The sequence below is a fragment of the Mustelus asterias genome, chromosome 3 (assembly GCF_964213995.1).
Source record: "Mustelus asterias chromosome 3, sMusAst1.hap1.1, whole genome shotgun sequence".
Classification (NCBI taxonomy): Eukaryota; Metazoa; Chordata; class Chondrichthyes; order Carcharhiniformes; family Triakidae; genus Mustelus; species Mustelus asterias.
Window position 1 is genome coordinate 111626155 of NC_135803.1, and position 24208 is coordinate 111650362.

Sequence of the window (24208 nt, forward strand, 5' to 3'; positions counted from 1 at the left end):
ACTGCCTGTGATGATTTTCAGCGTGGATTCCTCACAGCTGCAACAGTGTTTGGGTTCATTTAAGCTGTCAGTTTAGGAAGAGCAATAATAACTCGTGCTTAGATTTGCTGATTGCAGTGGGTAATTAAAGTTCGCTTAAACAACATGCCAAACAGGTTCATCGTCGAAAACTTTCTAAATATTTAAAGGTGAAGAAACACACTGTTAATTGGCACATTGGTGATAAGAGATGGCAATGTTGCTGCTGAAAGAGGGATGTGTAATTTGCACACAAGTCTCCTTCAGTGGAATCAGTAAAAAAGGAGCAGCTTTATTGATTCTGCACTGTGTATCAGTGAAATTCAGATCAACGTGAAATCTGTGCCTCCATCAATGAGATTAGAATCAGAGAGAGTTCTGAATAATTTAAACACCAGCAGCCCATTACTTTCAAGTCTTTCATCATCCATTTCAGTTCCAGCAAACATCATTTCAGATTCCACTGATGCTCATAGGAGTTGTGGGGAAATAGTTGGCATTCACTTCAGATATAATGGTGGCAATTTTCCCCTTTGGACCGGGTGGGGATGAAAAGCAAATCGAGGCTGGGGAGGGGCATTGGGACAGTTTCCTGATATGCTCTCTCTTTCTCTTACCTTTATCAAAGGTGGGTTGTGTGTGTTGCCAGTAACTGACCTGGTAGCAGTGGGAGGCAAATTGATCACGTTGGATTATATCAGATACGAGACACCAAAGCAGCCCATCAGTCCTTGTCAATGCTTATGCTTCACTCAAGCTTGTTAATGATTCAATTGTCAGTCATTTTGCCAGTGCAATGGAATCTTTTCAGCATTGCATGGGACCTATACAGTGTCTGCAACTTGTCAGCTCACGGGACGTGAATGCATAGTGGGCAGTGGGGCGAGGTGGTTGGAACATGTCCTGAATGTGTCAGCGGGTTCAAAGCCACCTGCATTTCAAAAGGTATTTTATAGAATGTGAATCCCAGGAAAAAGGTTAGCAGTTGTACACAGAGCAAAAGAAATACATTGTCCTGATAATAGGAACACTTTGGTTTGATTGCACCATTCAGCGAAAAGATGTACCTGTTAATCTTTTAGAACTAACAGAGGGGACAGACAACCAAATATAAGAGAGAATCTTCAAAGGGAAACAATGACATAATACGCAACCTCTTTGTGGAAGCAGGGGGCAGATTCCATCTCGCAGCATGTAAATTGGTTCCAACTGGCAGACTAGAAGCAAGAATGCAAAAACCTTCGTGGAGATTGTTAAAACCCATATCTTCGCTGAACCAAGAAGGGACGTTCCCCAGAATAACTTCTCAATTCTACAGTGTGGCAACTAGAAACTGGTCTTTATTTATAGATCTATTGAAATGGATATTGTTTGCGAAGAGCAAAGTCCTGAAAGAGTTCATATCTCTTAAATATACTTTAGATCAAAAGGGTAATTCCTACTTAAACTGCATGGGTGCATTTGGTAGTTTTCTTGCACGGAAATATCTTAGATCATTATAGTCCTGTCTGTGTATATGTGTCTTATTTATTGTAATAAATAGTCTTTAGTGAATGTTATACTACGACTGGCTGGTTACTGTTCTCACTGCGTATCGCACATGAATCCTTACACCATTCCTGCAGTCAAAACAATACACCACCATGAACCAGTGTTTCCAGGTTGGGAGATCCTCACAGATAACATCAGATGGTTCGTGACAGAGTGGTATGAAAGTGATGTGCAATCTGGATGTGAAATGGGAAAGTCAGCAATTCTGAAGACATGTGCAGGCACAGGCTTGACATTTCATGAGCAGCATCTGGAAATTACTGTCATGTACATACTGGGGTTGAAGGACTGTCTGCAACTTCTTTGGGCCTAATTATGCATCCACTTTTACTCTGACTCTTTAGTATCATTCACCACACCGGCACACTCAGTGCAGCCACGGTGAAGGCTGACGCTGCCCTTTCAAGAGCATGCGCTGACCTGCCCACCTGTCTCCTCAACTTGTCTACTGTGCTTAATTGAATGGGTGACCTCTGAGGTGGGGTCTTAATTGGATGTCTTCCGAAAGTTTGAACCTTCTCTTGGCTCCAGGTTATCGATTTGAAAATAAAACCACCTTGCATTTAAAAACTAAAGATGGGAACATTCAGCCAATTACACAGCAAATAGTTTCAAGAGGCATACGGATGCAACATCCATGGATTTAAAATCTATTTCTCTCTTCCTTTTGTTCATCAACGTGAGTGACGTTTGTTTCATCAGAAGTAACTCTTCAAATGCAAACAAAAATGGAACAAAACTTACTCCAACTTATAAATCAAAGAACGGGTTTAATAAAGAAACATCATTACTGCAAACTTGGTGCCTTGCCCTGAGCCAATCCAAGCCTCCCACAATTCTACACAGTTCTTATTTATAGTGAATCAGCTGGTCAGCTGACTATTACATCATTCTGCAATTGGTTCCATGGTTTACTGGGTCAACTGACCCTTACATCTTGTTACCATTGGTCACATTACATCCAATACAAAGTTGTCACCGGTTACATTCTAACAATGTTCATCACCATCTAAGTGCTATCCTGAGTGCCGCAGGTAATCATAGTCTTCCAAACTTTCAAACCATAGCAGCAGTGGATGACCTTACTTTTGGAGTTCCTGGTTAAGCTACTCTTTAATATTGTCTGGCTCCTCGTCTTCCATTAATCGTTCTGGTAGAGAATAAACACTCGAATCCCTCTACACAGATAACATGTCAGAAGAATTCACTTGTCTTCTTTTCATTTTATTGATGAGTTCTCTTGTTTTTTCAGTCTTCATTAGTCCTTTTCTCCTCTAAGCCTCTGCTTAGAGTCCTTCATTAGCACCGTTTTTGAAACTGTTGACTTTGTTTCCTTCCTCTTTCACAATGCCCCAAGCTTCACCGCTATGCTTAATTACAGACCAAATATCACATTTTAATGCATAGATTTCCATTTCAATATTCAAGCTGATGTTTCTTAGCATGTTGCTTGATTTTGCAAAAGCACTCTTGGCTTGCTCCATCCTTTTTCATATTTCAGTCTTTCTTTTGACATCAGATATTACTGTGCTTCCTAGATAGCTAAATTGATTGACCTGTTCTAACTTGCTTCCATTTACTGTGTTATTGCATACGGGAATGTCATTTTTCTTTGTCACTATCGTATAAGTTTTCTTATAGTTGAAGGTAAGCAAGTAGCTGCCACTTCCTTTTACAATTGTATTGATTAATTTTTGCAAGTTGTCTTCATTTGTTGCTATAAATATGGTAGTGTTGGCATGGAGGATGTTGGTATGATTCTCACTCCTATCTTGATACCACTCATTCCTTGAATTCCTCTGAGAATACAGACAGGGAGAAACATACTACCAGTGTCTAACTCTTTTGACTGCTTTTCAGTCATTGAATTTGTTATCACATCTGATCTTCACAAGTAGATATTCCCCGTGAGTCGACGAGCGTTCCCATCGATGTTGATATCTTCCAGCATTTTCATGAAATGATTGTGTTGGACTTTTATCAAATACTTCAGCATAATCAATAAAACATTGTCGAGGTTGTTTTGCATTTCAATGGCTCTTTCTGCCAAGATTTTTAGAAGATAGATTTAATTTCATGTTCCTTTATCTTCAACAAAATCATGCTGAGTGTCTGAAATCTCTGATTTAATTTTCTCTCTAACTCTATCCATTAGGATTCTGAGGATGATCTTTATTAGGCTGGTTGTTCAATGTATCTCATATTCTATTGCACCAGGTTCTTTGGCAAAGCGATAAAACAAACTTAATTAGATCCTCTGGGATAATGTCAGTGTTATAGATCTTCTTGGCGATAATATCAGTTTTTTTCAGTTCCTAATCTTCGTGTTGCTTCAATAATCTCTTTCGTTATTTTATCCAGTGCCAGTACTTTCCCCTTCTTTGGCACAAATTCCACTTCTTGTAACATCTCTATACCAGTGTCTTATATTTAGATTGGTGGTGTCGTCCTATAATTTGTCGATGTGTGCACTCCATCTTTCCTTGATTTTCCCTTTTCCATTGGAATCGAACCATTGTTCATTTTCAACCACCTACTGGAACTACAAACTGATCTCTTTCAATTTCACTAAAAAGTTGGTGAATTTCTTGAGGACGCAAAATTTTCATTGTGTCGATTAAAATTAATTTGACATTCAGCCATCTTTATTTCTTCCACGCAACTTTTTATTTCTCGGTTCAATCTGTTATATTCCAGTTCTGACCATTTTGATTTTCTCCTTTACTCCATCAACTCCATGATTTCTTCTGTCAGCCATTTTTACTTGAAACATCACTTTCGTTGGAACCTTAACTTCCAAGATGTTGCTGATGATAAAATGTTTTCTTTTGCCAGTACTGGCAGTCCAAGATAGATTCGGAATATAACTCCTGCTCCTCCACTATAACACACTTCATCCTGAAAAAAAAAAGTTATGACTGCGATTAATCAATAACTCTTTTATTGTTGCATAATTGCATACAAAAAGATGAATTAGAGGATCATGCTCTTCTTTCATTTAGAAATTCCTCATGCACCATGGTCGCGGTTACATAGGATTCATGAGTTTGGTCAAGATGTTGCACAGACAGAGACAAGGATCCCAACAAGGATATTTGGACAGACAAAAAGTTAGGAGGTGGAAGAACTGAACACTGAATTGATTTGGGAGCTGAGGTGCAATCCCACGGCACAGGAGAGAACTTCACTGGGAAGGAAAGTGGACATTATCTCCAGACATGGGCTCCATACACCTATGACATGCTGACCACCTTTCTCAAATACGTCCACTGCCTTTGAGCTATCCGACTGCTCATCCAACATTCAGTCTTGGATGACTCACAATTTCATCCAACTAGACGGACAAAGATCTTAGCTGGATGGGAAAGGCGTCATCTCCAAGTTGCTTCCTAGTTGCACAGTACTCTGATTTGGACACATCATCATTTTGACGATTGACACTTGGTCAAAAAGCTGGAACCTCCAAACTAACAGTGTTGTGAGAGTACCTTCACTCCACAGACTGCAGTGGTTCAATTAACAGGCTCACTTCAACCAACCCTCACCCCCCGCCCCACCTGACAATCCTCCCAACCCTTCCTGACTGACCCGAGGGCATAGGGAGCTGAAAGCATTGTCTCCAGCAGTGGAGTGAGATACCCGGAGAAAAGGATTGGAGGAACATAGCTATCTCAAATGGTTATCGGTCTGGAAACAGGGAGGGAGAAAGATACCTGCCTACTTGACCATGAAGGAAGATGCTAGTGATCTGAAGCAAAAACAGAAAATGCTGGAAAGTTTCAAGAGACCAAGCAATATCTGAATAGAAAACTTCTCAAGTGTGAACTTTTCACCAGAACTGGAAGTATTCCATTATTAATAGCATTTAAAAAGAATCAGAACAAGAGGAAGGAATAGAACTCACAGACATGCACATTGCCACCAAGTGGGCACACCACATTGCCACCATATTTAGAAAGAGATTGGAAAAGAGAGCCAGGAGACAGTTAGCAGAACTATCCAGAAAAGCACTATCCAATCCAGTCCACTCTGGCTCCAGAGCAGAACAACCTGAAAGAAATATAAATGTGACGTCTTTGGAAACAGATAAGTGATTGGTTGGTGAATATTTTACTAACTTATCTCCAAATCTCGCGTAATTTATGAACATAGGAAATAGGAGTTGGGAGTAGACCATTCAGCGCATCAAGCCTGCTGCTTCATTCAAACAGATTGTTACTGATCATCTACCTCTGCCATTTTCCCCACTATCCCCGTATCCCTTGATATCATTCATATCCAGAAAGCTATCAATTTCTGTCCTCAACAATGACTGAGCTTCCACTGTCCTTTGTGATAGAAAATTCCAAAAATTCGTCACCACGTAAGTGAAGAAGTTCCTCCTCATCTTGATGTTAAATAGCCTGCCCTTTATTTTGAGACTATGGGGGTGATCTCACCATTGCGCCCCACCGGCCGATGGGTGGAGTAAGCTCGCACCCTATTTCTCGCCTCTCATGACCTTACCGGCACCTGATAGCCGACGCAATCAGCCTCCTGCCCATTTCCAGTGAGAGGCTGAATAAATCATTTAAATTCAATTCGCATGTAATTTAAATGGATTAGTGAGTCCAGGACACTTAGCTATGAGGAGAGGTTGGAGAAACTTGGTTTGTTCTCACTGGAACGACGGAGGTTGAGGGGCGACTTGATAGAAGAGTGGATAGTCAGAAGCTTTTTCCCAGGGTGGAAGAGTCAATTACTTGGGGGCATAGGTTTAAGATGCGAAGGGCAAGGTTTGAAGGAGATGTACGAGGCAGATATTTTACACAGAGGGTGATGGGTGCCTGGAACTCGTTGCCGGGGGAGATAGTGGAAGCGGATACGGTAGTGACTTTTAAGGGGCATCTTGACAAATACATGAATAGGATGGGAATAGAGTGATATGGTCCCTGGAAGCGTAGGGGGTTTCAGTTCAGTCAGGCAGCATGGTCGGTGCAGGCTTGGAGGGCCAAAGGGCCTGTTCCTGTGCTGTAATTGTCTTTGTTCTTTGACACTATCATCTGGGCTCACTTTCCTGTTTAGCCCCGCCAGGAGAGGTTCTTTCCGGTGAGAAACACAGCTGGTTCCTAACATGAACCAGTCATGATGGCTTCGTCGGTAGAACCAGAAGCCGCTGAGGCCCCCCCAGGAGGTCAAGGGCAAGGGAGGATGCCCTTTGGACAGTGCCAGCCTAGCTGTTCCAGTGGAGGAATTTCTTCAGCCAGAGAGTGGTGAATCTGTGAAACTTTTTGCCGCAGAAGGCTATGGAGGCAGGTCATTGAGTGTCTTTAAGACTGAGATAGATCGTTTCTTGATTAATAAGGGGATCAGGGGTTATGGGGAAAAGGCAGGAGAATGGGGATGAGAAAAAAATCAGCCATGATTGAATGGCGAAGCAGACTCGATGGGCCAAGTGGCCTAATGCTGCTCCTCTGTCTTATGGTCGGGACCAGACAAGGGGTAGGGCCTACAGGGGCAAGGCCAGACTGTGGTCGGGCTGATCAGGTAGGGAGGCATGCCCCGCTGCCACTCTGCATGCGATCAGTGGGGACGGGAGGGGTGTGATTGGCCTGAGTGACAGGGGTGGGGGGGAGTGATATTTCCGGGTGGGATGGGGCTCACAATCAGCCACGAGCCACTGTGATAGCTGGAGGGGAGGGGCAGCTGCAGAAGCAGGTTTCCCAGACCCAACAGGCTTCTGCTGGTTGCCATTGCGCATGTGCAGCCACAGAGGTCGGCACATGCACAATGGCGCTCTCTACTGTACAGCAGGCTTGCTGGTGATTTAAACCCTGTCCCCTTCCCCTACAAGCAAGGAACGATTTAGCCCATTTTTTCCTGCATTAAGTGGATAAGATACTGAATTTGAACTCACCCAAAAACGGGTCAGAAACTCTCCCACTTTCCTGCCCGTCCTGGACTTAGAATTATTCCGGTAAGATTGACCCCTATGTATTATTTTTTAAACGTTTTATAGATGTGACAGGTTAACTAGCAGTAGTAAAGGTTGCTGCAAGTAGCAGTGTTTATTAATTATAAACTAATGAAAACAAATAAATTAATTCACACATTATAAAGATGGCAGGGTTGGTGATGTGTGGTAACTGCAGAATGTGGGAGCTCATGGATATTGGTGTGTTCCAGGACAAGCACATCTACAGTAAGTGTCTGTGTCTTGAGCTTGGGCCCAGAGCCATTGAGCTGTTCACCGTGTACCAGACACTGCGATGCATCAGGGAGGGCCATAATAACCTGGACACGTTGTATCAGGAGGCAGTCACACCCCTTTGGTTAGGGTCTCCTGACTTGGTCAGTGTTCAGGGATTGGATGGTATAAGTGCGAGGGAGGCAAGTATAGCAACCCAGAAGGAAGAAGCGGAGGAGCCTCAGCCTTTGCAATTACTCAACTGGTTCTTGGTTCTTACAACCAGCATGGATGAAAGTGGTGGTTACAGGTTAGATCAGCAAATTGACTATGACACCATTGTACAAGAAGCCATTCAAACCGGGAGAGCTGGAAGAAATACAGTGGCAGTAAGGGACGGTACTATCAGGGGGATGGGCACAGTTCTCCACAGCTGAGAGCTAGTCTCCAGAAGGTTGTGTTGCCTACCTGGTGCTAGATTTGGGACACCGGCTGTGGGCTGGAGAGGAACTTGCAGTGTGAGGGAGAACATCCCGTGGTCGTGATCCATGTAAGGTGCCAACAACAAAGGAAAGGGGTTCTGTCGAGGGGAGATGAGCAGCTGGGGGCTAAATTAAAGAGCACAACCTCACAAGTAATAATCTCTAGATTGCCTTCAGCAAATTTATGTAGCATTAATCAGATTAGAGAGTTCAAAGATTTGTGTGGGAGAAGTGGGTTTTGATTCATGGGCACTGTCACCATTCCTGAGGAAATTTGGAGCTGTACCTTGGGACATACCTGGACTATGCTGGCTCATGTGTTCTTGTGCGTCGTATAACTAGGGGGGTAACAAAGGCTTTAAACTAAATGGTGGGGCCGAGGGATCAAATCTTGAAAGATGTGATAAATTAAATAGAGAAGACAAGACAAGAAAGCAAGGTAGGAATAAGGGAAATGATGGCAGGAAGAGTGCAGCAGCAGATAAGGCGTGAAGCAACAAAAATAATTTAAAAAACAGAACTAAAAATTCTGTATCTGAATGCACATAACATTATTAACAAAACAGATGAATTCACAATGCAAATAGAAATAAGTATCTATGATCTATGTTGTTGTGCACCAAATATGCACATTTTTTTCTGCTTGTACAAAACATTGGGCCAGGCTTAAATCATTTTTGGATCAGGGTGCTACTCTACCAAAACGTCTCTCTGACACTAGCACATGCAAAGGCTACTTCAGCTGTTAGCTGATAGATGTGGTTCAACTATTGATGCTTAATCACCTTCATACTGATGACAATGAAAAAGATGGTACAAGGAGTGAAGCTGGATTCTGCAGGAGAAAATGAATTAGAGTTTGTATATTCATGTTAGAACTTTGCAATCGTGTGTTGGATCAGTTCCACAAAACGAGGAGCAAAGCCCTCCAGGATACGTCCATAGAACATATGCAAAAACTTTACACATCACTCTTTCCCATCTTGAAGGAAACCCGTGAGAGTTTTGATGAAAATGAACTCAAAGTAAAAGAAAAGCTGCATGATATAACTAAACAGAAAAAGATTCGAAAAAATGTTTACGATGGTAATGAGCAGTGCATGAGACATAAGATCCAACACCTTGAAAAACGATGACAGCAATGTAAGTGAGGTTCCCCTGAGACTTTTCATGTTCTAAAATTTTGTAAGACTAATTCTCACACTCCTAAAATATAAATGTGTTTTCTCTATTTCACTTTTGCCTCTCTGTATCTTTTAATCAAAAAGATAAAATGGTATCCAGTTCATATATCTTGTATTCTCAAGGTAATTACAGTTCGAAGCTTTCCTATTCAAGTTGCAGAATTAAAAATCCAGACTGTTAGAACATTAAATAATGCAGCCTTTATCACCATTTCTGTTTACAATGCAAGGTGCCCCAGATGTGTAATCATCTCCAAAATACGTGCACATACGACGTGTCAAAGCAATGATTATTTCCATGGAGGACAACTTGACGAGTACTAACTGATTCTGGACATGCAAATTAGAATTCTTCCCACTTCTTGAAGACATGTGGTTCCCAAAAGATTATCAGACATAAAAAGGGCATTCACTAAAACTCTTCACATCTTTATAATTTCCTGAATGAACTGTGAAATGAGGTTAGCATGAGAATGTGCACATCTGAGAAGGAAATTAAAATTCTGTGTTAAAAATGGTAAACCCAACAACCTTTCACTACAACACTTTTTGATAGGTCACAAACTCTCAAATGCTCCATTATTTCTGCTTGGTGCAATCATTCAGGAATCAACTGAAATGCAACCTTTAGGGTTGTGCTGTCTGGTAGAATGTGTTGCAGGCAGCCTCTGCCTACTGCTTATCCACTAAATGCTCGGCCTGTTTGTGGTGAACCATCGTTGGTTCCCACTAGATAGTACTGAGCCAGGGTCTGGCCAGTACTACAAGTATGTATATATGTTGCTGTTGGGGTTAGGGATGGGTTGTTCTACTTGTTGCTGTTGGGGTTAGGGTTGGGCTGTTACACCTTGTATTATAGTTATTGTGGTACATCCCAGTCGGGCTCCGCCTCCTGGGAGAGGTATAAAGGTCACTGCTCTGTCTGGGACCCCTCAGTCTGGGATTGTGTATATAATTAGTAGCTTTGTTGTAACAGCAAATAAAAGCCTTTATTTCCTGAGCATCTCAAGCCTCGTGTGTGATAACGCGCATCAATCTTATTTGCTGTTAAGTAAACTCTCGTCGTAAAAAAAAACGATACAGAGAGTATGGAGCAGATATTGAAACCTGAACGTCTTACACTGGATCCACGTGCGGCGGGCACCTCCAACACCTTCGACCACTGGTTGAAATGTTTTGAGGACTACCTGGCAGCCTCCGCAGCGGTCACCACAGACGATGACAGACTCCGGGTCCTCCATGCGAGGGTAAGCGACACCGTATACCTCGCGATCCGTGCGGCCACCGACTACACAAAGGCCCTCGAGCTTCTTAAGAAGCGTTACATTAAACCGCCAAATGATATGCATGCTCGATACCTCTTAGCCACTCGACGACGGCAGCCCGGCGAAACGACGGAGGAATACGCGAACGGGCTCCTACAGCTAGCCAGGGGCTGTAACTGCAAAGCAGTGTCGGCAGACCAGAACATGAACGACCTCGCTCGAGATGCGTTTGTGGCGGGAATCGGATCATCTTATATCCGACTCAGACTACTGGAGCAAGGTAATCTTGACCTCACTAAGTCGATAGAACTGGCGGATATGTTGGAGACGGCCTCCAAAAGTCTAGTATTGTATCCTGAAGACCACGTGGAGACAACGTGGCAGGAGCAGTCGCTGATCCCTCCTCGTCCCTTGGGTTCGAAAAGCTGCGTGATGGCGTGCCCACACTCGGGCCTGACGACGGCAGCAGCTCCGGGCGGCCCGCGGTGTTACTTCTGTGGGGGAGCGAAGCATACTCGGCAATGGTGTCCCGCTAAAGCTGTGTTGTGCTCCGCCTGCGGTAAGAAGGGGCACTATTCGAAAGTATGCTGTTCTAAACATGCTTCTAGGAACAGCAGTGCGGCCTGCGATTCCTCGGAGCCCGGTTCTTCGTCGTCGGCATCGTCGAGGGTTTCGTCCACGTGCGAGGCCAGGACGACGCCATTACGGTCGACGGAGTCGGAGATGCGTGACCACCAGGGGTCGCTGATTTTGGCGCCATCACCCACGTGCGACCTATGGGAGCGGCAATGTTGGTCGGCACCAACCGCGAACGACCAGCAGGGGTCATCATCGTCAATTTCAGCTGCCTGCAGTGGCGCTCATGAACCAACGGTGGCGTCGATCATCCTGGACCAGGCCAAGCCTCATAGACTCGACAAGTCTATGATGGACATTCAGGTAAACAACCACTTGATTTATTGTCTGTTTGACAGCGGGAGCACTGAGAGTTTTATCCACCCAGACGCTGTGAAGCGGTGTGGACTCCAGATTCAACCTGTCAAACAGACAATTTCTATGGCATCAAGGTCCCGGTCTGTCACCGTGCTAGGGAGTTGCGTGGTAACTTTAACGGTGCAAGGCACGGTTTACGAGCGCTTCAAGCTCCTGGTATTGCCGCACCTTTGCGCGCCAATACTTCTCGGACTAAACTTCATGGTCCACTTGAAGAGTGTAACCCTACAGTACGGTGGGCCACTCCCTCCGCTTTCAGTGGGAGAACAGCAGCTTCCAAATTGCCCAACGCCTGTAGCCTCTCGACGCTGAAGATTACCACACCCTCCCTGTTCCAGAATCTTGTGCCAGGCTGCAAGCCCATTGCGACTAAGAGTAGGCGTTACAGCGCTGAGGATCGGATCTTCATTCGATCTGAAGTTCAGCGGCTCCTCAAGGAAAGGATTATACAACCTAGTGCTAGTCCGTGGAGAGCGCAGGTCGTGGTGGTCAAGAGTGGGAACAAACCCCGGATGGTCATTGACTATAGTCAGACCATCAATAGATACACGCAGCTGGATGCGTATCCCCTCCCGCGCATATCTGACATGGTCAATCAGATTGCGCAGTACCGGGTGTTCTCCACCATAGACCTCAAGTCTGCCTACCACCAACTCCCCATTCGCCCAGAGGACCAACAATACACGGCTTTTGAGGCGGATGGTCGCTTGTATCACTTTCTCAGGGTTCCCTTTGGTGTCACCAATGGGGTCTCGGTCTTCCAGCGTGCTATGGACCGAATGGTGGACCAGAACGGGCTGCGGGCTACCTTCCCGTACCTGGATAACGTCACCATCTGCGGCCATGACCAGCAGGACCACGACACAAATCTCCTGAATTTCCTACGCACTGCATCTCGCCTGAATCTGACCTACAACAGGGAGAAGTGTGTATTTCGTACGCGCCGTTTAGCCATCCTCGGATACGTGGTGGAAAACGGGGTCATTGGCCCTGATCCAGACCGTATGTGTCCCCTCTTTGAACTTCCCCTGCCCACTAGTGCAAAAGCACTGAGGAGATGCTTAGGCTTCTTCTCTTATTATGCACAGTGGGTTCCCAATTACGCGGACAAAGCCCGTCCGCTCATCAAGTCCACTTCTTTTCCCCGAACACCAGAGGCTCGATTGGCCTTTGATCAACTAAAAGCCGACATCGCGAAAGCTACGATGCACGCTGTTGATGAGTCCATCCCCTTTCAGGTGGAGAGCGATGCATCTGATTTCGCCCTGGCCGCCACACTTAACCAGGCGGGCAGGCCCATCGCCTTTTTTTCCCGCACCCTCCAAGGCCCCGAAATTCAGCATTCAGCGGTGGAAAAGGAGGCCCAGGCCATTGTGGAGGCCATCAGGCACTGGCGCCATTACTTGGCGGGAAAACGGTTCACCCTGATCACGGACCAGCGGTCCGTGGTGTTCATGTTCAATAACACGCTGAGGGGCAAGATCAAGAACGACAAGATCTTGCAGTGGAGAATTGAACTCTCCACCTATAATTATGACATCATGTATCGTCCAGGGAAACTCAGTGAGCCCTCGGATGCCCTGTCGCGTGGAACATGCGCCAGTATACAGGAGGACCGTTTGCAGGCTCTCCATAATGACCTATGCCATCCTGGGGTCACTCAGCTCTACCACTTTGTAAAAGCCCGCAATCTGCCCTACTCGGTGGAGGATGTCAGGTCCATAACAAGAAGCTGTCGGGTATGCGCGGAATGCAAACCGCACTTTTACCGACCTGACCGGGCACAATTAGTCAAGGCCACTCGTCCCTTCGAAAAACTGAGTGTCGACTTTAAGGGCCCCCTTCCCTCAACAGATCGGAATGTGTACTTCCTCAACATAATTGATGAGTACTCGAGATTCCCTTTTGTTATTCCCTGCTCTGATACATCCGCTGCCACGGTTATCAAGGCATTCCGTGATCTTTTCGCCCTGTTCGGGTACCCCAGCTACATTCACAGCGACAGGGGCTCGTCGTTCATGAGCGATGACTTGAGGCAATACCTGCTCTCATACGGGATTGCCTCTAGTAGAACCACGAGCTACAACCCTAGGGGTAACGGACAGGTGGAACGTGAGAATGCTACAGTCTGGAAGGCTGTCTTACTGGCGTTGAAGTCAAAAAGCCTTCCAGTCTCCCGTTGGCAAGAGGTGCTCCCTGATGCGCTCCATTCCATACGCTCACTCCTGTGTACGGCAACCAACGCTACTCCCCATGAGAGGCTGTTTTCATTCCCTCGGAAGTCTTCCTCTGGGACCTCATTACCGTCTTGGTTGACGTACTCAGGACCTGTCCTCCTGCGGCGACATGTAAGGGCCCGCAGGTCCGACCTGTTGGTCGAACAGGTCCATCTCCTCCACGCCAACCCTCAGTATGCCTATGTGGCATACCCTGACGGGCGAGAGGACACGGTCTCGATCCGAGACCTGGCGCCAGCAGGGGACGTAGAAACCCCTGTCGCTCCCATACCCCCTGTTAGAAACCCCCCAACTATTGTTTCCCCTCCGGACACGGCGCGGGCAGCATCGGGACCATTACTTAACCCTTTTACTCCCGTGTACAGCTTGCCTGAGTCCAGGAGATGGTCGCCACTTCAGGGCGTGTCAGAACTCAACGGATTATCATCACCTCGGGGTCAACCGGCCCGTGAGACTGTGGAGGAACCGTTGGACATCGCCTTGGGGAGAACGCCACCGCGAGTGCCTACTCCGGTGTTGAGGAGGTCACTACGACGGTGGGACTGCGGTCCCCCTGACCGTCTGAACTTATAGACTGATGACAAATTATTCTGTTTTTTTTTGTACCCCGCCGGCCTTTGTCTTCAAAGGAGGGGTGAATGTGGTGAACCATCGTTGGTTCCCACTAGATAGTACTGAGCCAGGGTCTGGCCAGTACTACAAGTATGTATATATGTTGCTGTTGGGGTTAGGGATGGGTTGTTCTACTTGTTGCTGTTGGGGTTAGGGTTGGGCTGTTACACCTTGTATTATAGTTATTGTGGTACATCCCAGTCGGGCTCCGCCTCCTGGGAGAGGTATAAAGGTCACTGCTCTGTCTGGGACCCCTCAGTCTGGGATCGTGTATATAATTAGTAGCTTCGTTGTAACAGCAAATAAAAGCCTTTATTTCCTGACCATCTCAAGCCTCGTGTGTGATAACGCGCATCACTGTTTTATTGGCCCTTTGTCAGTTTATGCTTATATCCCTCAACATGCCTCCTCCCTCCCCAATCCCCACAGCAAAATCAATCGAGTTCTCTTTTGGAAGTAACAGCAGATTCCACCTTCACCACCAGAGGGACAATCATTCCACACATTGATACATTCCGATATTAGCTTCCTAATAAACTCTTTACTTAGCTCACAGTTTCTCACATTTCATTGTATGGCTTCTCGGTCTGTATTTGAAATTTAATTACAGAAATAGCTTCCCCTTCTAAAAAGCCAAGTCAATTTCTCTTATCTTTGCTCAACAGAATGAAGTTAAAATTGTTATCTGTCACTTTAACTCAACAGCCAAAGTCCTTGAAGCCATTTTTTTTAAAATCTGGGCCGTTTTGAATGCTTCATATCTCTTTAGAGGGAAGGATATGGCTTCCATGGTCAATTGGGAGAGGCATTTGTTCCCATGACCAAGATTATGTTGTTCAAGTGTAAATTCTGAATTTTGTGTCTCCCTTTCAGAGGACATAGGCCTGGAAGTCAGGAAGGCAATTTGCAGCCTTCCAGACTCAGCACTAAGCTCAGTAATTCCAGGTTATAACCTTTGCCTCTATTTTTTAGGGGGGAAAATGGCAAATTTAATCGTTCTCCTTTTCCTACTTCCTCTTCCAGACTCATCTTTTGCTTTCTGTCCCACTATTAACTTCTCCTGCCTTGTACCACCATCCCTTTTATCATTTAATCTCTCCTGTTTTCTACTCTCTTTCCCTTTTTTCTTCTTCCCACACCCCCAGATCACCACCATCCCCAGCATTTTCTTGCCTCAGGAAACCTGTTATGTTTTTTTTTCTGGTCCTTGCAAAAGGTCATTAGCCTGAAATGTTAACTCTGTTTTTCTCCCTTCAGAGGTGTTGCCAGATCTACTGAGTATTTCCTCTATTTTCTGTTTTTAACTTAGAGATGACTAATCCAGTAACACAACCACCACACTGCTGTAGCTTATCCTGCAATGGTTTTCCAACAGTGAACGTTGACCATGGAGGTGTACCCTTTTTTTTTACAAGTCACACATTGAGGATATAGGTTTTCACATGTGCACAAGCTGAGAGTTACTAACATTTTTCCCCACAGTAATTAACAAGGCCTTAACGAACATTTTGTTGTTCCTGTTGCTTCTCTTACTCATATTTCAGGCTATGAGCAACACTGAAGCTAACGTTAGTGAAGAAGAAAAATCTGTTCCTACTTTTATTTGGTCATTCAACATTATTACTAGCACACAGGATAAATGAAAAACCCAAGACTCCACAAAATTACCACACCATTATAATTTGCTGAGATAGTGGAGACTTGTGTAAGCATAATTGTACTTTTTTAATTCTTCAAAATCAGTCCACCAACAGGACAGCAAGTTCACATTTTACTCAATTCATCTGAATAGATAAACTCTGGATAAGTATAAATCTTGTCGTCAAGTTTGGTCCTGTTCTTTCTCATTGCTTTGTACACCGGTTTTGAAACAAATTGGAAAGAGAACACATGAGCCAGTATTTCTCTGAAAATGGAGACGTTTTAACAAGGTTCTGGTCTCTGATTGATTTACAGGAGGACTGCTATGTGTGCCCTTGTTGAAATGCTTATTCTGTACCAGCTGGTGCACATCTATATATATTAGTCATGAAAGTTTGACTGTCCTGCAGTGAACTTCAGACATGGCATAACCAAAATATTAGGGACGCTAACTTCATTTAACATCCGATCATATGTCCGAGATGGTAATGGAGCAGATCAAGTGTTCGAAGCATGGCCTTAATGTTAATTGAAATTTCAAATGGTAAACTCCGTTTTGTACCTAAACAGCGCTAATCATGAGAGCAGGGAAAACCCATGCACAGTTTAAAGGGAACTAAGGGATGACACAAAATGTGAAGCAAAGTTAAATGCAGTCTACATGTGACTTGCACTAAAAATCACATGAATTTCAATTGTGTTTCTAAGCCTGTGTCTTATTTCTTTCAGCAGGGATCCTCTGGTGATTTGATGATCAGAAACATTCAGCTTAAGCATGCTGGTAGATTTATTTGTATGGTCAGGACCACTGTGGACAGTGCATCAGCTGGAGCTGATCTGATTGTGAGAGGTAAGCACTTTACAACGACGTTAACACATTGATATGAAACACACATAAAATAACTGAAAGGTTTTACTTGGGTTTCTGGTGGTGCTTTTTTAAAATGTATGTATCAACATTATGGATACTGAATTATTCTTGGTCTTCCCAAAATGCAGCCCTCTCTTAATCATCAGGTCTAACACAATGAACCTTTCAAAAATTGTGGTTTTGAATAATAGAAAGTAACACTGAAGAAAACTCTCAACAAACAACATATCAAATATAGAAGGTCCAATTCTGTTTGAATGACATACTCGCTTATTTAATTAAATAATTAATGCTGCCCTAGCCAGTGAATGTGGGTGTCACTGGCTAGGGCAGCATTTATTGCCCATCCTGAATTGCCTTGCGAAGGTGGTGTGAGCTGCCTTCTTGAACTGCTGCAGTCCATTTAGGTACACCCACTGTGCTGTTAGCTTCCACGATTTTGACCCAGCGACAGTAAAGGAATGGTGATATTTTTCCAAGTCACTATGGTGAGTGACTTGGAGGGGAACCTCCATATGGTGGTGTTCCCATATGCTGCTCTTACCCTTCTAAATGATGGTGGTAATGGGTTTGGAAGATGCTGCCTCAGGAGCCATGGTGAGTTCCTGCAGGGTGCATCTTGTAGATGGTACACATTGCTGCCAGTGTTTGTCAGTGGTGAAGGGTGTGAATGTTTGTGGAAGGAGTGCCAATCAAGTGGGCTGCTGAATGTTGTTGAGCTTCTTGAGTGTTTTTGGAACTGCACTCATCCAGGCAAGTGGGGAGTATTTCATCACACTCTTGACTTGTGCCTTGTAGATGGTGGACAGATTTTTGGGAGTCAGGAGTTGCGTTACTCACAGCAGAATTCTGAGCCTTTGATCTATTCTTGTAGCCATAATATTTATATGGCTAGTTCATTTCAATTTCTGGTCAATGCTAACTCCTAAGACGTTGTTATTTCTAAACACTATGCAAGAATCTAATTATTGTTAAACTGAAGAATTAACCTTTTACAAAGTATTGTATGAGCAACTTTTGTCTGTTTGTTGATTTTCTTTAAGAAATTTGTATTCAAAATCAAAAATGTGCATGAGAATAAAATCTAACTGTCATAGCACTCCTCTGGTCAGGTTTGAGGCTCAAGAATTCCTTAACTCTACCCATCAGAGAGTTGGTGCATTTCATCTTTCAATGTTCTAATTTGACACTTGCTCAGCAGTTAAATGAATGTTTAATTTGTGGTTAACCAAGTAGTATGTTAGTAAAGTTGAAAAAAAAGTGTTACCGGCAAACAAGTGTTACAAGTCTTGGTTTCCACCCTGAACTTGCAGGGTTTCCCAGGGCGAAATGCATGTGGCCCTCAGTGAGTATAATATGGGATCTCAATCAATCCTGGTGGCAGCCTTTAGGAAATCCCCATTAGGGCCTTAATGATAATCCAGACATTTTAAATGAATGGATCATATTTACCATTGAAAAGGCCATCAACGTTAAAATTGAGTGAATGAAAATGAGTTGCAGGTTGCATCATTCTCTGTATTTTTCAGGCGATGCTAATAGACATAAAGCTTGTGAACACTGAAATGTAGGTTAAATAATTTTGCTTAAGACTTATTCATTGAACTAGACACCATTTTGTACTGACTTTACAAAGCATTTAGAATTGAGAAGTCAAATACATGTAAAATAATAAGTACGACATTCAAACATTCAAAAGAAATTCGTGAACAGAACAAAAACATTCCCAGAAATTATTAATTTACAATTGATGAGTCAATCACAACTTCACTTATCACCATTTCACTCATTTGTTGCATCATTAATGCCTGAAGATTGCTATGAATTGTGATGCCACCTGCAACAAATGATCAACTATTAATACGAGTGGACTTCTCAGTTGTAAATTACTTGCTTTCCCTCGAGTGTTTGATGATTTCAATCTCCAGGGGCTGAGAGCTGTCAGCAAGGAATATGAGTTGATATTGGGGGTTGAGTTAAAAGGTCACATCCCCCTGAATTCCATATGCATTGCTTAAAGTGATATTTTACTGAGAACATTTACATCCTTCCAGGTACATCTAATTCACCAATTGTTCTTTAGATGAAAGGCTATTTTGTGCTATTCCATGTCCCACTTCAGTTTGCAAACATACAAAGATGGTGCAGGAGTAAGCCATTGAATTCCTCAAGTCTGCACTGCCATTTCATCAGAGCTTGCACTCCACCTACTTCTGATAATCTATCTCCACCTTGCTTACCAAGAATCTGGCCACCTCTGCCTTAAAAATATTTTAAAACTCTGCTTTCAGCACCCTGAGTTTATCCAAGTGCCCTGCAATAGCTCTTTTAAATAATGGCTTCTGACACTTTCCCTGTGACAGATGTTAAGCTAACTAGCCTGTAGCTTCCCACTTCCTGTCCCTCTCCCTTTTTTGAATAATGGAGTTACATTTACTGTCTTCCAATCTAATGGGGCTTTCTCTGAATCTTGGGAGTATTGCAAAATTAAAACCAGTGCATCTTCTATCTCACTGGACATTTACTTTAAATGAAGGGGACACAAGTTAAAAGTGAAGGGCAGGGGGTTTAGGGGGATTTGAGGAAAAGTTTTTTTACCCAGAGGGTGGTGACAGATTTGAATGCACTGCTGGGAGGGTGATGGAGACAGGATGCCCCACATCCTTTAAAAAGTACCTAGATGAGTACTTAGCACGCCATAACATTGAAGGCTATGGGCCAAGGACTGGCAAATGGAATTAGGTGGGCAGGTCAGGGCATTTCATGCGGACTCGATAAGACGAAGGGCTTCTTCTGCGCTTTAGTATTCTATGATTCTGTGAAGCCCAACTGGACCCAGGAACTAATCAGCCCGCAGCTCCAACAATTTACTCAGGTACCATGTCACTGGTGACTGTAATTTTCCTGAATTCCTCCCTCCCTTCCATTTCCTGCTTTATGGTTGCTTCTGGGATGTTACGTATATCCTCGAAAGAGAAGACTGAAGTAAAATACTTGTTTAATTCATCTGCATCTTCTTGTTCTTCATTATCATTTCTCCAGAATCACTTTCTATCGGGCCAATGCTCACTTTGTTAACTCTTTCCTCATTTCAAATACTTATAAAACTCTTACTATCTGTCTTTATATTTCTGACTATCTTTCTCTCATACTCTAATTATTCCCTCCTTATTAATCTTTTAGTCATCCTTTGCTGTCCCATATATTCTGTCCACTCTTCTGACCTGCCACCTGTCTTTGCACAATTATATGTTTTTTCTTTAAGTTTGGTACTTTCCTTTCCCTGTTAACTATGGATGGTTGGTCCTTCTCTTGGGCTTTTTCTTACTCGTTGAAATGTATCTATTCCGTGCATTCTAAAACATTCCCATAAGTGTTTGCCACTGCATCCCTTTTGACCTTAATTCCTTAACCTAATTTGCTAATTCACTTCAATCAGCTCAGTTTTCATGCCCTCATCATTGCATTTATTTAAGTCTAAAAACATTTGTCGGAACTCGAATACCTTGCCCGCCATGGAATCAGAGCAGGCGAAGGTCCAACAACGGAAATCTCCATTGACCTTGGGAAGGAATTTCTGGTCTCGCCTGAGAGAGGCCGTAAAATCCCCCCCATTATCTCAAACCCACTCCTCTCTCCCTCAAACTGAATGTAAAATTTAATCATATTATGGTGGTCGCTACTGAGGGGTGCCTTCACGATGAGCTCATTAATTACTGCCGTCTCGTTGCACAATTCCAGGTTCAATGTAGTCTGCTCTCTAGTTGGCTTCAGAACATGCTATTCTCAGAAACTCCTGAAAACACTCAATGAACTCCTCATTTAGGCTATTTTTGCCCATCTGACATTTCCAGACTATATGTAAATTAAAATCTCTTATGATTATCGCTGTACCTTTCTGACAAGCTCACATTATTTCTTCCTTTTATGTTCCACCTGACTATATGATTACTGCTCAGGGGCTTGTACACGACTCTCAAGTTACTTCTTGCTGTTACAATTTTTTCTCTCGATCCAAACTCTTTCCACATCCTGATTTAGTGAATTTAGGTCCTCCCTCACTATTGATACCATCATTAACTAACAGAGCCACCCATCCATCTTTTCTTTGCTCCCTGTCCTTCCGAAGTATCCGGTACCCTTCAATATTGAGTTCTCAATCCATGTCCTCCTGCAGTCATGTCTCTGTAATTGGCTATCAAATCGTATTCATTTATTTCTATGTACGCTCTGAGTTCATCTGTTTTGCTTTGAAGGCTATGTGCATTCAGATATGGAGCTTTTAGTTTTATCTTTTTATTCTTTTTATAACCTCCAGTCTTGTCTGTTGTTTTACTGTTAGATTTGTACTGTTTATCCCTTTCTGTCATGGTCTGTTTTTCGTATCCCATAACCTTTCTTGTTTGACTTGTCTCTGCTCTTTGATTTACCATATCTTGTGAAATTTGACCCCTTGCCCCTTTTAAAACCCTCTCTAGTTCGCTAGTTGTTCAGCTTGCAATAATACCAGCCCCAACATAGTTCGGGTGTAGACCATCCCAACAACACAAATCCCACTTTCCCTAGTACTGGTGCCAACGTCCCATGAACTGGAACCCACTTCTCTCACATCAACCTTTCAGCCATGCATTTATCTCCCTAATTGGATTTCTCCGATGACAATTTGCACGTGGCTCCACTAATAATCTAGAGACAATGGCCTTTGAGGTTCTGCTTCTTAATTTGATGCCTAGGTCCTCATACTAACTATGCAGAACCTCCTTTTTTGAAATGCCTCTGTCATTGGTACTTTCGTGGACCACGACAACTAGACTCTCCCCTTTCCACTGCAAGTTCCTCTCCAGCCCCAAGCAGATGTCCTGAACCCTGGCACTGGGCAGACAACAGTCGTCTCGCTTCACGCTCTTTGCTGCGGAGGACAGTGTCATTTCTTCCAGCGATACTACCACGACATTCCCTTTTGCTCCCAGCACTTGAATGGCTTCCTGCACCATGGTGCGATGGTCGGTTGGTTCATCCAACCTGCAGCCTCGACTATCATCCAAGCAACCTAAAAAGACATCAAACATGTTGGACAATTTTAAAGCTCCTGCCCTCTGAGTCCCCTTACGTGCCTCACTTGCAGTGATACTCTCCTGTCCCTGACCACAAGCCAAATCAGAAGACCCTTTGCTGAAAGTTGTGACTTCCTCCTGGTACAAAGGATCTGGATAACTTCCTCCCTGATGTACTGCCATGTTTGTAGTTCAGCCTTCCACTCATAAACTCACAGCAAAGCTGCTCAAAATACAAACGCCTATTACAGCCATGGCTGCACTGCATCAAACTGGCATCAAGAAGCTCCCATGTGCTGCAGCTGTAACACATCTCCTTCCTGCCATCCTTTGATGTTCAAATCAACTATATCATTATTTTGTTAAATTATATATTTTACCTTTGCATTTATACATTTTATTAACCTTTTCACTAGTTGCTAGACTATTTTGAACATTAGGAATAGACTGAACAGGCCAGTGAGCCTTCCATCAGTGATAGGGAAATTATTGGAGAGGACTCTTCAAGACAGGACTTACTCCCACTTGGAAATAAGTGGATGTATTAGCGAGAGGCAACATGGTTTTGTGAAGAGGAGGTCATGTCTCACTAACTTGATCGAGTTTTTTGAGGAAGTGACGAAGATGATTGATGAGGGTAGGGCAGTGGATGTTGTCTACGTGGACTTCAGTAAGGACTTTGACAAGGTCCCTCATGGCAGACTGGTGCAGAAGATGAAGTCGCATGGGATCAGAGGTGAGCTGGCAAGGTGGATACAGAACTGGCTCGGTCATAGAAGACAGAGGGTAGCAGTGGAAGGGTGTGTTTCTGAATGGAGGGCTGTGACAAGTGGTATTCCTCAGGGATCAGTGCTGGGACCTTTGCTGTTCCTAATATATGTAAATGATTTGGAAGACAATGTAACAGGTTTGATTAGTAAGTTTGCGGATGACGCAAAGGTTGGTGGATTTGCAGATAGCGATGAGGACCACCAGACAATACAGCAGGATGTAGATCGGTTGGAGGCTTGGGGGGAGAGATGGCAGATGGAGTTTAATCCGGACAAATGTGAGGTAATGCATTTTGGAAGGTCTAATACAGATAGGAAATCTATAGTAAATGGCAGAATCCTTAAGAGTATTGATAGGCAGAGGGATCTGGGTGTACAAGTGCACAGGTCACTGAAAGTGGAGAAGGTCGTCAAGAAGGCATACGGCATGCTTGCCTTCATCAGCCAGGGCATTGAGTTTAAAAATTGGCAAGTCATGTTGACGCTTTATAGAACCTTAGTTAGGCCGCACTTGGAATATAGTATTCAATTCTGGTCGCCACACTACCAGAAGGATGTGGAGGCTTTGGAGAGGATACAGAAAAGATTTACCAGGATGTTGCCTGGTAGCATTAGCTATGAGGAGAGGTTGGAGAAACTTGGTTTGTTCTCACTGGAACGACGGAGGTTGAGGGGGCGACCTGATAGAAGTCTACAAGATTATGAGGGGCATGGACAGAGTGGATAATCAGAAGCTTTTTCCCAGGGTGGGAAAGGTTTAATGTGCGAGGGGCAAGGTTTAAAAGAGATGTACGAGGCACGTTTTTTACACAGAGATTGGTGGGTGCCTGGAACTCACTGCCGGGGGAGGTAGTGGAAGCAGATATGATAATGAATTTTCAGGGGCGTCTGGACAAATACATGAATAGGATGGGAATAGAGGGATATGGTCCCTGGAAGGGTAGAGAGGTTTTAGTTCAGTCGGGCAGCATGGTCGGTGCAGGCTTGGAGGGCAGAAGGGCCTGTTCCTGTGCTGTAATTTTCTTTGTTCTTTGTTCTAAACCATCGTCAGTAACTAAATACTCAGATGACAAATTTTTTCTAGTGGAGCAAAGAACGCTTCCAGAAGGCTGAGAAAGCTCGAAAGCAAATGAGCATCTCTGTCCCTTCCTTCCTTTACACCCTTAATTGCCCATCTCCCAGCACTCTAGTTTAAGTGGCACTTCTTGCAGTAAGCCTTACCAAAAGCACCTCTTTCCACCATGCACCAAACTTCACACATTGAACTAAATTCCCACGTATACCCTCTGCCTCCCCCCCCCGAGCTCTGCCTTTCCCCCCCGCGCTCTACCTCCCCCCCCCGCGCTCTGCCTCCCCCCCCCCCC

At 44.0% G+C, this 24208-nt stretch overlaps 1 protein-coding gene across 1 annotated transcript in view; it reads left to right on the top strand.

Annotated features, from left to right (window-relative positions):
* Positions 1–24208, top strand: part of LOC144491525 (contactin-4-like) — a 1235140-nt gene that overhangs the window by 948588 nt on the left and 262344 nt on the right. Inside the window, exon 14 of the mRNA XM_078209439.1 lies at positions 16882–16999. Within this exon, the coding sequence (XP_078065565.1) occupies positions 16882–16999 (118 nt within the window). The remainder of the gene's footprint in view (positions 1–16881; positions 17000–24208) is intronic.